This window comes from Mandrillus leucophaeus, unplaced genomic scaffold (assembly GCF_000951045.1).
Source record: "Mandrillus leucophaeus isolate KB7577 unplaced genomic scaffold, Mleu.le_1.0 Scaffold108, whole genome shotgun sequence".
NCBI lineage: Eukaryota > Metazoa > Chordata > Mammalia > Primates > Cercopithecidae > Mandrillus > Mandrillus leucophaeus.
Genome location: NW_012098987.1, coordinates 213240 through 226233, shown reverse-complemented (window position 1 = coordinate 226233; position 12994 = coordinate 213240). Strand labels below are relative to the sequence as shown.

The 12994-nt window shown below is 39.4% G+C and overlaps 1 protein-coding gene across 2 annotated transcripts in view; it reads right to left on the bottom strand.

Moving 5' to 3' along the window:
• SCG3 (secretogranin III) overlaps positions 1–11805 on the bottom strand; it is a 39409-nt gene extending 27604 nt beyond the window's left edge. Inside the window, exons 1-7 of one of the 2 annotated variants that reach the window (XM_011986163.1) lie at positions 11320–11805; positions 10584–10636; positions 10030–10075; positions 9721–9936; positions 4661–4803; positions 3692–3841; positions 707–884 (exon numbers count right to left, since the gene is read on the bottom strand). In XM_011986163.1, the coding sequence (XP_011841553.1) occupies positions 707–884; positions 3692–3841; positions 4661–4803; positions 9721–9936; positions 10030–10075; positions 10584–10636; positions 11320–11737 (1204 nt within the window). In that variant the 5' untranslated portion in view covers positions 11738–11805. The remainder of the gene's footprint in view (positions 1–706; positions 885–3691; positions 3842–4660; positions 4804–9720; positions 9937–10029; positions 10076–10583; positions 10637–11319) is intronic. The other variant, XM_011986169.1, reaches the window with a different exon arrangement.
• Positions 11806–12994: the final 1189 nt, after the last annotated feature.

Here is a 12994-nt window from a genome sequence, read left to right as displayed (position 1 = left end):
GGTCAAAGGGTACAAAGTTTCAGTTATGCAAGATGAATACATTCTGGAGAACGTACAGCATGGTGGTGATAGTTAACAGTATTGTACTGTGTACTTGAAATTAGCTAAGAGGGTAGGTCTTAAGTGTTCTCATCACACACACAAAAAGAATAAAAGAAAAAAAAGAAAAAATGTTAACTGTGAGGTGATAGATACACTAGTTAGATTCATTGTGATAATCATTTCACAATGTATAAATGCACCAAAACATCAAATTGTACACCTTAAATATATACGATGTTTGTTTGCCAGTTATACCTCAATCAAGCTGAGAAAAAAAGCGTTGCAGTAAGAGTTGAGGTTGAACTGGGTAAGGGCAGGGACACTGCCTGGTTCATATCCATCTTGGTGCTAGGTCTTTTCCGGTACCTTGTACATAACACGTGTCCAGTATTTGTTTGCTGAACAAATAAATGAACCTTCTGTTAACAAGAAGATTAAATTATCCAGAAACATCACCTTTCCTGATTATCCTTTCCTAAATATTTTCATAACTGGTATGCTCCTTTGGAAAAAAGAAATTGATGTGAACCGTTTTCCCCAAGCCCACAGTGTATGTCATTGAAGATTATATTTGGAAACTGGAAACAGGAAGAAAAAAACCCACCCACACATTTCCTGGAATTCCTCTTTCTGTTCCACATAATCACAACTACACAGTGGTTACCTGAATCAATACTTTTCAGTAATGCATAGAAATTTGGGAAATATTGGAGTTCCTCAAAGTTGTCTTCACTGTAGGTTTTGGTTCTCCTTTCCAAGCCATTTGTCAAGGTTAAGGTGTTAGATACTGTTTCATCGTTTTCTCCCTTAGTAAGACCATCTTGAATTGCTGCCATTGGAGTCTGCAGTGGGGAAAAATCAATAAAAAATAAACATTTTGTTAGAACTAGTGAAACTTCAGCTTGATTCCTTCCTTTGTGATGCCCTTAAATGTGAAGAGAAAGAATTCCCCCACCTTTGCAAGCTCCTGCAGGTTCAAACCCATTTCTAGACATGTGTGCTCTTGTCATTTGAAAAGGTCATTGAAGCTTAGGGAAAGGAGCTCTACCTCAAGGGAAATCCCCTGAAGAACCTGGCTCCTGCTCAGGGGAAAAAGGGGAATTTCTGGGCTCCTTCTCTGACCATGTTTACCTCCATAAATTCTCATGAGTCTTTCCTCGAAAAACTGCCTTTTAATGAAGAGGGAAACTTTGAGTTCACAGAATCCACCAAGAGGGCTGGTGTCAGGATACAGGAAAGCCTGTTAGAATGTCTATCCCTAGCAGGGCAGTCATACTTGGGAATTTCTGAGTAAAATTTAAGTGCTGTCTGGATGAGTGTACAAAATCCTTTCTCTCAGACCTGATATTTGTTCCATGGCTCCCATCTTAGTAAATGATTCATTCTGTGTTCAGTGAACTAGATAGAAATTTAAGAGCCTTTCTTGCCTCTTCTTCCTTTTCTCCCATCCAATCAATCAGTAGCCTTGTTGGCCCCGCTTTCAAAATTTATCCCAAATTTGCACGTTTCTCTCTCCACTATGCCACTCTAGTCCAAGCAGCCTTCGTTTCTCACCTGCTAGCTGCAACACCACTCTCCCCAAATCTGTGCCCAACACTGCGTTTCCACATTGTAGCCAGAGTTCTCTTTTTAACAGTCTGATCATGTAACTCCTTTGCTTAAAATTCTTCAGGGGACCACAAAATTCTCATGGTTCTTACAATAAAGATCAGAGTCCATCCATGGCTCATAAGGCACTGCATGGTCTGGCCCGGGTCCACCTTCCCAGTCTCTTCTTTTTTTGCTCTTTCTTTCTGTGCCAGCAACACTGTGCTTGTTTCAGTTGCTTGGATACTCCACACATCCTTCTCTGTGTGCTGCCTCTCATGTTCACAAGTTAACTCCTATTTGACCTTCGGTTCTCAGTTCAAGTTACTTCCTTAGGGAAGCGTTACCTGAGCCTAAGTCCAGGTCAGGTTCCTTTTCTGAGGTCTCACAGAACCATGTTTCTTTCCTCAGAGCACTTAATGCAATTGTAATGAAAATACATGATGATTTAAACACAATCTACCTCTTCCACTAGACTTTGAGCTTCATGATTAAGGGATTATGTCTTTTTAAATGGGCATGGTATTTCCAGTGCTTGGTACAGAGTTGGTATTCAACAAATATTTGTTGAAAGAATATTTCATTTGTATTTAATTTTCATTGATGCATTCAGGTAACATGAGTACACAGGTCAAGCATGTGAACATTTTAGAGATGGGTGAATAGGATTATGTAATGGGAGTGAAGAATTATGGAAATAGCTATGTTAGTTGTTAGTTTTAGCTCAGACTGGTAAGCCTGGGTGAAAGTCATAAGGGTTTTTTTTTTTTTGATAAATCTAGAACTTTTTTTTTTTTTTTTGAGTGGGTGAATCTTCAAAAGCTGCTTTAAAAGATGGCAGCTGTTGAGGATTGGAAGTAAGGAGAGCAGAGGAAAGTTTTTAGGCTACCCAGTAAAAAAAAAAAAAAAAATCCAGACCCAATTTCTATTTTCTAGCCTCTCTAAAACAGAATTATCAGCCTCTATAGTCTTTGTATTTGAGATAAGATGTTGGAGGAGATGAGGAGCCATGAGTGTGGGTTCTTTACAGAAGAAAACCAAAGGACAGATGAGGAATTTGATATCCCCCTATGGTCAGTTTCATCTAAAGTTTTAAAGAGAATTCAAGGTGGGGAGAAAGATCTCAGCAGCTTGGTTGGTGTCAAGGAAAAAATGAAGAGGCAAGGAGTCCAATAAAGGGAAGGAAGGATGAAATTAGCCTGGGTAAATAGGCATCTAAACCAATGAAAAGGGGAAGGAGCAGGTGGAAGAGCACTGCCAAGAACAGAGAGGCAGCATTAGGCAGCTGGCTCTGGGGAACACAAAAGCTGGTGGAGCAGATGATCTAGTCAACCCACTTCTTTGTGGGGGGATTGGGCACAGATGATGACATCTGCTGTGAACAGATGTTGGATACCAAAGGAACTGTGAGATGTTTGGTTGCAGTTCACTGGGACTGTACATATAGTTGTTATTATGTGATATTGTTACTTCACATATTATTATGTATTATTTTACTGTGGGGTATAAGATGTAATCTTTACCAAATAATAGACTAGAACATAATCTTTACATTATTTTCAAAGTGGAGATCGTTTATATTTTTAACTTTTTGGTATTTTATGCATATACATATTTTAAAATTAATTAATTAATTTATTTTTTGAGACAGGGTCTCACTCTGTCACCCAGACTGGTATGTAGTGGTGCCATCATAGTTCACTGCAACCTCAAACACCTGGCCTCAGGCGATCTTCCTCTCTCAGCCTCCTGAGTAGCTGAGACTATAAGCTTGTGCCACCACACCCAGCTAATTATTTTTATTTGTAGAGATGGGGGGTCTCACTATGTTACCAGGACTAGTCTTGAACTCCTGGTCTCAACTCCCGCCTCAGCCTCCCAAAGCGCTGGGATTATAGGTTTGAGCCAACATGACTGACCTGACTATAAATGGGCTAAAAATGCCACATACCTCAAATCTTCCTTGGTATCAAGTAAGGCACTAATTATTATACAGATAGAAGTACACACACACACACACACACCCATCCATCCATGCAGATACGTATACACTCATACATACCACTTTCTCTGGTATTTTTCCAGCCTGATTCTCAGTCCTGCTAGTTGGCTTATTGAGATCTTCCTCATAATTATTGGCTTCCTTTGAGATTAATTTTTGTAAAACCTCCGCTACTTCATCTTCCAGTGTATGTGCTTGGCTTTCTGTGATCTGTCATAAAAAGGTAAAACATATATAACTGCTATATTCCCAGTCCTGTGATTTAAAAAGAAATGCGGACTAAACTGTAGTCAAACATATATTTTTTAAAGAGGACTCTTCTGAACCATCTTTCAGACAGCCCTCACTTATGCCTGCACCACATACTAGCTGTTATAGGGATTGCTCGGCACTCCTGGAAGAAGTATATTTGGGCCCACCATGCAAGCTGTTAGTCCTATCTCTTGAAACCCATGGACCACATATTTTGAGAAACACCCGGAGCATTGCTCCACCACAGCTTTAGGTCATAGTCAGATAACCTTTGACATCCCACAGCATTAGCATCTTAATAAAGCCTGCCAGGGCCAGGTCAGGGGAGAGGAGCCAAGCTGAGGTGGATTCAAATGAGATCACCTGGAGTTTCTAAAATATAGATCACATGCTTTTGCTCATGTTATTTCTTTTTTGTCACATACATGTCTTTTACCTCTGCTGGTCATATCCTAACCATCCCTCTAAGCTTCCTTCATGCGCCTCTCCTCTGAAGCCTGTCCTTACTCCAGTTGGATATAAGCTATTCTCTGGCTCTTATGGTTTTTAAGCAGCTGGCATTTGGGGCATGTGTCTAGTTCTACTTGCCTAGTTCTTCTGATGGATGATAAACTCCCAGAAAAAAAGAATGGTGCTTTACTTTTTCTTAAAACCTACGGGTCCTAGTAAAAGGAAGACACATGATAAACACTTGGCTACTTGAGACAAGTGACTTGGCTTCTTGGCATACTCTAAACTGCACTAGGAATTTGGTTTATTTCCATGCACATGACTTACAAGGCCAAGATTCAGTAGTTTAGAAACAATCTTGTCAAACACTGCTCTGTCATTTTCTTCATAAATCCTGGTAGCGATTTTATGGACAATGTCTTCGGCAGTTAAAGGAGTCCCGTCTAGTTGATGAAGACCATCTGGATCATCTAGACAGAACGACCACAACTTCACACCATAGTGATCAGAGATCTGTTTCATGCATCATATTATACTTATAATCTGTACTTCACTTTTGTACACTCAGATATGTTTGAGATGTATTTATGGTGGTTCTTGGTCCACAGAAACCCTTAGTTTGAAATAAAATTGATCTTCATGTTAAAAACTTAGTATGATAATGGACATTCTGGAACTTTCTTAGGTGACTATAAGAGGAAGGAAGAGCTAAAGGCAACACAAAAGCCCTCTCCATTTATTGTTATCACAAACAATACAAACCATATTGTACCTTTTATTAACATAGTATGCCATATTTATATAGCATGTCATATTATTCAATGTACCCTTCTATATATTGTATGATTTGATATTTCAGTTCCATACAGGGAATAGAGTGTTTGGTAATATCCCCACATGTACTACGTTTGCAGGCAAATTCCTGGGGTAGGGGCAGGGACCTCTACCTCACACCCAGAATCAGAGAGTGTGTACTGAAGATTTTATGACTCACCTAAAATAAATATTTACTTCTAACAGAACCTGTATCAGAGTGTCTTTATGTAAAAAAGGCAGCTTAAGGTAACAAGACTCATTCTTAGAGAACAGGGAACTTACTTTATGTGCCTGGAATTCAAACTTTTGAAATGTGGCAACAGATCTGCACAAAGCAATATGTAAATCTTTGCAGAGAAGCATGCTAATATGTACCCTTGGCTTTCCTAGAAATACATTTGGCAATACGACTTCAGACCAAAGTAAGGGCCCATCCTGAGGGAAAGGGCTAGTGGCAATGAAGCATTGTAGCACATCCATGGAGATCTTCCAGGAATCAATTATTAGTCATCTCCAATCTATACCACATTGAATGGATCAAATTTACAAGACTCTTAATTCTCCCTGTTTCCTCCGGGAACACTGGAAAGATCAGAATTTTAGCCCCAGTGATATCTCTGGTTAGCTATATCCTTGGATCACTGTAAAGGAGTCTAATAAGGTATCTATTTCATGGGATTGTTGTGAAGATCAGATGAAATAAAATGTAAAAGTACCTTTTAGATTGAAAAGTACTTAAGGTCGATGCAAAAGTAATCGCGGTTTTTGCCATTACTTTTAATGGCATTACTTTTTAATGGCAAAAACCGCGATTACTTTTGCACCAACTTAATATATGAAAGCTAATGTATTATTGTTATTATGCACGATATATTTGTATTTTGAAATAAAGGAACTGCAATTATCTTCTAGAGAAAATGGAAATTGAATCTCTGGCCAGATTATGCCCAGACAATCCTCATCACACTCACTCAAAGAAAGAAGAACCTAGTATGTCTCTTCTGATTCTGCTCTTTTCTTCCATGGGTTTTGGGGATTTGGACAGGGAATATCTCCATTGGCTTTTCTTTCAGACTCTATGAAAATAGAGGTATATGCTGCCTCAGGCAGAATATCTTCTTCTTGTTTGGAAAGAAGCTTAGGAAAATGAGTAGGAGTAAGTATACATGGAGGACTGGAAGTTCTCTGTCAGTACAAAATTGCCGAGCTGTTGGCCAGCCCATGAGCCATGAGCCCTTCGAGCTGAGTACCAGACAGACAAAAAAGCAGAAAAGCCCCTAAGAAAAACAAAACAAACAAACAAACAACAAACATAAAATCAGTTCTCCTCCTGGCTGACTGAAAATTTGATTCATCATCTATTTTTCAGGAGCAGAGACTCACTGTTATGTGTCTGATTTTTCCATTTGTGGGTTGCAAGTCAGGCTCTCGGGAATACACAGAGCAGAAACTGCCCCAGTCTATGCAGAGGTGGAAGAATTTATTTCCCTTCCCACTTATCCCTCAGGATCCGTAAAAGGAGGAATATTGGTTGCCTGCTAAACCTGGAAAATAACTGAGATGACTGTTTTTCAGTCCATTTACTTCACAACAGGGAGGATGTTAGTAACCCACTGAAGAGACTTTGCTCTGCTACACCGCTGTACTCTCTTGAGCCAGGAACTAGGTCTCCCCTAGCAGCGCTTTGCTGGATGGGGTAAACAGTGGAACGTGTGACCATTGCTCCTCACCTTTCCCTGATTTCCTTCACTCTTCTAAAATGGCTAATATGACTCAGAATGGCTTCCCTCCTGCTCATGAAGGGGTATTTCACCCTCCATGTATAGACTCCCAGAGGGGAGCCAAACATGGATTTAACACATAACTTTTGTTAAGTAGCCACAACATTCTAAGTGAATGTCAAAGGGTCATGTCCCAAGTCATCATCTGCCTAGTTATGTTTTGAATCCCTAGCATCTAATATAGCACTTGACATTCATTTGTTCAATATATTTTAATTGAAGCCTTACTATGTGTCAGACACTGGAAATAGAGTGATGTAAAAGTTAGGCATGCTCCCTGACTACACAGGGTTTATTGTCTAGCTCATAGTCCAGTACGTAGCAATTGCTCAATAAATATTTGAATGCATACAGGAGGCCCAAAGCACTGCTTTATAAGAGACATTTGGAGAGATCCTAAATTGTGCATACTATAGAAAACAGTGAAAAGGAGAATTGATGGGTCCTGTGGCACAAACCTGTTTGGAAGCTTCCCAAAGGCAAGAGTAGGTCTGGGAACACATCCAGCAGAAGTTAGCTTCCTTTACCTTCCCCTCTGGGATGAAGTCTACATGCATCTGAGGCTCTATTCAACTTGGTGGCCAAAACCCTCTGGTTTCAGGATTTCCAGAGCACAAGGGGAGACCAGACGCTTACTCACAAATCATTGTCTCCAAGAACCCTGGCCAGTCTTCTCTGTGATCTCGAGTGGAGTTAATACCTGCTACAGTAAACCTGAAGTCATTAGGACTAGCACTTGGTAGTTCCAAACATATTTGGGATGGTAATAAACTGTTGAACAGTTAAAAAATTAGTTGCTCAAGTTAGCAGTCAGATCAAAAACAGATCTATGTCTGCCTGCATGTACAACCAGTTTGACCAATCCAGCCAACTCAGTATTAGATTATTCTGTTAAATCAAATGATCACTTCGGTTGCAGTGGTTGAATCTGTTTTGTCTGCAGTTATAATCAGTGTCTATTTGTAGTCCCAATATTTTAGGTAAAAAAGTTGAATTCAAGATTTTAAAAAGTACATTTCCCTAAGTAGCATGGCATACGATATATGTCAAAATATATACCCATTGCCTCCGTTCCACTTCATAGGTACACAAGACACTTTGGAATACTCCTAGGTCATTATGTCCTATGAAAGTCCATTATTTAATCATCATATAAAAGTCATATATTTAATCATCAGTTGTTTTCTGGCAGAGATAATCAGCATAAATCTCCTGTAGCCATGGAACAGAATAAGGACAGGGAAGAAACCTGTACTTACTCCTAAGCACTGGTTCTCAAAATGAAAAACATACTTTCCTCCTTAATGCCTAGGTATGGCAGTTCATTTATTCTCTCATCTGTTATTTCATTTGTTCATTCATTCTTTCATAAATTTATTCAATAAATTCATGGGCTTCCAGGCACTGGGGTTACAATGTCTCTATTCTTATGAAGTTTTCAGTTTAGTTTGGAGAAAGGCATTAATCATAGATAGTCACACTTATGAAGGTAAGATTACAAACTTTATGAAGTGCCATGAAGGGCAAGGACAAGGTTTCTATCAGGTTATGTGTGCTGGATGAACCTAGAAATGTAGTCAGGAAGCAGTCCATGCAGGACTATGCAAGCTTCATTAAGGACTTTGGTTTTCCTGTTTTGTTTGTTTGCTTGAGACGGAGTCTGGCTCTGTCGCTCAGGCTGGAGTGCAGTGGCGTGGTCTTGGCTCACTGCGGCCTTTGTCTCCTGGGTTCAAGTGATTCTCCTGCCTCAGCTTCCCGAGGAGCTGGGACTACAGGTACCCACCACCACTCCCGGCTAATTTTTGTATTTTTAGTAGAGACGGGGTTACACCATGTTGGCCAGGTTGGTCTTGAACTCCTGACTTCAAGTCAGGAAACTTATCACATTGGTTGCCAAATGAAGAATGAGTTGGGGAGAGGCAGAGTGGTTGCTGGGAGAACTGTAGATTTTGCAATAGTTTACATGAGACATAATTGGAACTTGGACAAGGATTGGAGTTTGCACAAGTATAGAGAAAAACAATTGAGAGATGTATAAGACATAAAATTAGTAAGTTTTGGCAGATTAGAATTTGAAAGGTGACGGAAAAGATAAGTAGTTTGATCCTAGATTTCTGTCTTTAAAAAACTGAATGGATAGTAGTGTCTTTCCTAAAGAAACAGTACTCTAAGAGAGCTAGGTTGTGAGGTGGACACGGATTATGAATTTAATCATGGGCATGCTAAATTTGAGGTGCTTCTGAGACTGCCAAGGGAAACTGTAAATAGGTAAACAGATAAATAAGTATATAGCTAAGAGAAGCCTAGCCTAGTGATACAGGATATCAGGATATAGATGTAATTGAAGCCATGTACAGGTTAGGATGACCTACGGAGAAAGGATATGACTAGGAGAAAACATTGAAAAGGAAATAGTGGATATTTCACCTTTTTTGTGTAGGGTGGGAGGCTACTTTATTGATCTAATTATTTGAAAATTATGATATTTTGTGTGTACTAATTTTTAAAGTAAATTTGAATGTTCAAATGAATTTAATAACATAAAATACAAATACTAGATTAAAAATGTTTTCAGAGCATCGCTAAAGGAATTTTTAAAGGGAAAATAAAATTTGGCGCTCTGTGGAGCTGGGGCTTTACACATTATTGTAAATAGATGCTTTATCTCAATTTTCGACTTGACTAATAAAGGATTATGAATGTTTAAAAGATATTTTTAAAATATTGGACTTTCTCTTAACCCACTATAGGGAACTCCACGTTAACAAAAAGTTCTTTTTTCTCATTTACCTTGAAATTTATGATCCAATCCACTCTTAGTAGAATCGTAATCATCTATCAGTTTTCGATTCTTGGTTGAATCAACATCTTCCACATTCAACTTATTATCAAGTGGGGTGCTTCTTATAGATTGTCTTTCTTTCTCCATTTTTTCCTTTTCTGTTATTGCCTTTAGCAGGTTCAAGTTATCAACAAAAGAATAGTTGCTCTGACCTGGCTTGTTTTCTGGAAGAAAAGCCCCAAACCAACACAGCCATTTTAGTTCAGATTCTCATAGCCTACATTATTTAAATTAACATCAACATGATTTCTTTTTACCTAGAGGATATGTTTTTTTAATCTTGTCTGCTTCTGCTTCAGCAATCTGTGAACAAACAGGAGATAGACCTGGTTTAAAATCATTGCTCCACCACTTACCAAGTATGAGAGCCAAATGATTTAATCTCCATGGGATTTAATTTTCTTGTTTGTAAAATGTGGATAATTCCTATTTCAGAGCACAGTTATAATTATTAAATGAGATAAAATTAAGGGCAGATGCTCAGTAAGTGTTAATTCCTTTCTCCTATAATATTGGTGAAAGAGAAATCTCTGGTAAATTAGGCAATCTTACAACAGAGTGTATGTGATGCTGAGCTTACTGGGTTATTATATAGCTACTCTATGTATTCAATATACAGAACTCAATATAAATAACTGCTAGGGCACAGAATTTACCAAAACTAGATTTCCCATCCTAATTGCTGTCAATTAACTATTAAGTTCCTGATGTTTGTAAATTCAAAATGACCAAAATGCCACAGCATAATTACATTAAATAATGATAACTAAATCAAAATGAAATAGCATTCATAATGTTACTTTTGACCTACCTGTTCATTCAAAGGTCTTTCTGCACTTAATTCTCTATTATGTAGAGATTTGTCTAGAATAAACACACGTGAATATAAATTTAATTGTGCATTGAAAGACAAAATATGCCTCTTATTAAATAAAATCTTTATAAAAAGGAAAAACAAACATTAGGAGAAATAATTTTTGGATGACTACGAAACAAATACATACTAATAAAGATTATCAAGATTATACAATAACAGTAATTATCAATATTACCTTGTTTATTATCTTGGTGTATCTCCTGAGCTGACAGAATCACACTTTTTTTTTTCTGACCAGAAATTTAACATGCAGTTCTAACACTAGGGTTACCAGCTCTTCTCAACTAGAGAGAGCATAATTTGGATTGGTATTATTGGCACACTGAAAGCTCTTTCATCATATACTGCCTATATAATGAATAGACTATCTGAGAAAGGTTGTAAGGCAACTAGGAAAAAATCCGAGCCACTTTAGGTGAAAAAGATTCCCTTCCCTTTTCAAAATAAGATCTTTAAAAACAATCCATATTACTGCTCTATCATTTTAAAAGTGAAGAAAAAAAATCTGTCTTCTGTCTCTGAATTCGAACTGATTTCTCTGTCCGTATTCATGGATATGATTTGATCAGAAAACGAGGCAGGGTGATTTACAGCTCATGTTATTATACCAAACTTTACCTTTTGGTGGCGAAATAAAAGGAAGGTAGGAAGAAGAAAAGTGCTCACATACCTTGGCTGCCTCCAGGTTTGGGGAAAGCTTGAATCGGGAGCGCTAACACCAGAATCCAAGTGCCGGTCCCGAGGAACCCCATTCTTCCACGCTCGGCTTGGGTCACAGCCCGGCGCTGGGCTCCTGGAGCTGTAGCTTTTGTTATGAATGAAAAGGAGGAGTAAAAACAGGAAGAGCCAGGAGGGCGGGTGTGGGGCGGGAGAGGGGCCGGGACTGGGCGGCCGCGGGATCTCTGACACTCGGGGGTCAGTGGATTAGCAGGGTTGGGGCACGCGGGAGTCACGTCTCCAGGTGGAGGGGAGCGCTGTCCGCCCCGTGGGTGCTGAAGTTCCTGTGACGCGGAGACGGCCGCGCCAGGGCGTAGCTTTACTCTCGCTCCCTCCTGGAGAGGAAGTGAGGGAGGAAGCGCATGCTCCATGAACGCCAGAGGCGGGAGGGGATGGCGTCAGTGACTCCAACGCTACTCCAATCCCCCGGGAATGGAACAAAGGAGGAGCGACCGGCCAGCTGGCGTATTTTCTGTGCTGCAGTCCTAGGGTGCTCCTGGGCTCAGGGTCAGCTGGCTTGCCCTAAGCGTGACAGAATTGTCCTAACCTCCCGAGTAAACGTTACCTCAAGGGCCAAATGCCTTCTTTGCGTGTACACCTGTCAAGGAGATTTAGATAACCTTGTGCGAGGAATTCTGCTTTGAGATTCTTCTTTCGGGATATCTGTTCCAGAATCCCTTCGTTGCATTCACCTCGTGTACCCAAAAGGTAGATATAATTCTAATCTCTTTAGAAAAGTCCTGACTTTTGTGGTCTGTGTTGACGTATCAAGCATCCCTCAGCTCTACCGAGTCTTTTGAATTGGGAAATTTAAGGAGCAGTCTTCCAAATAGTCAGATTGCTGCAACACACTCTCACTCTCTGATGTTGAAACACAACAACAACAAAAACAATTTTTTGCCTATTCCCCTAAGAATGAATGTCTCCATCAGTCCTGAGTAGATGAGCAGCAATGGCAAATTCTCCTTTCCCCACCAAGTGGAACCTCCCCCACTTTACACACACACCACAAAACTAAATTAGAAAAAAAGAAGCTGCATTTCTGTAAAATCTTGCCCAGAATTTAATTATGCCCAAAGACCTGGCTGTTTCAGGGGTCCTTCAAGGGAGGGGATAGTCATGAAAAGCATTTTTCATCTTTACTAAGTTAGGGAGGTGCTTCCTATGTTCTAAGAATACTCCCAGAAGCCTAAGGTTATTGCATACAAGGAACTATCAAAAGACTTTAAATAATGAAAACAAGCAACATTAATGTGAGCAGGGTGCTGAGTAAGCTCTTTAGTCTGATTTTTAAACAGAACTTGGACCTTTTCCTCTGGACTGCGGCATGCTGGGAACCAGTCTGAATAATGACCAAAGAGAAGGATTCAGCACAATCAGGCCTTTGATTTCTGCACCCTCCTTTTCAAGGAGGAAGTTATTCAAGTACCTAAAAACAAACAAACAACCAAGCTGACAAACAAATCTCCCTCGCTCTGGAGGTTTTTGAGTTTGGAAGTCACTCAAATACTTCCTTTCAGGATCTAAAGAGTACTTCTAAATCTAACAGCTCCTTCAAAACAAAAAAGTTCTTTCTTGGCAGTGATAACATAGCATTATTATCCCATTATACTGCATTAAAAAATTAA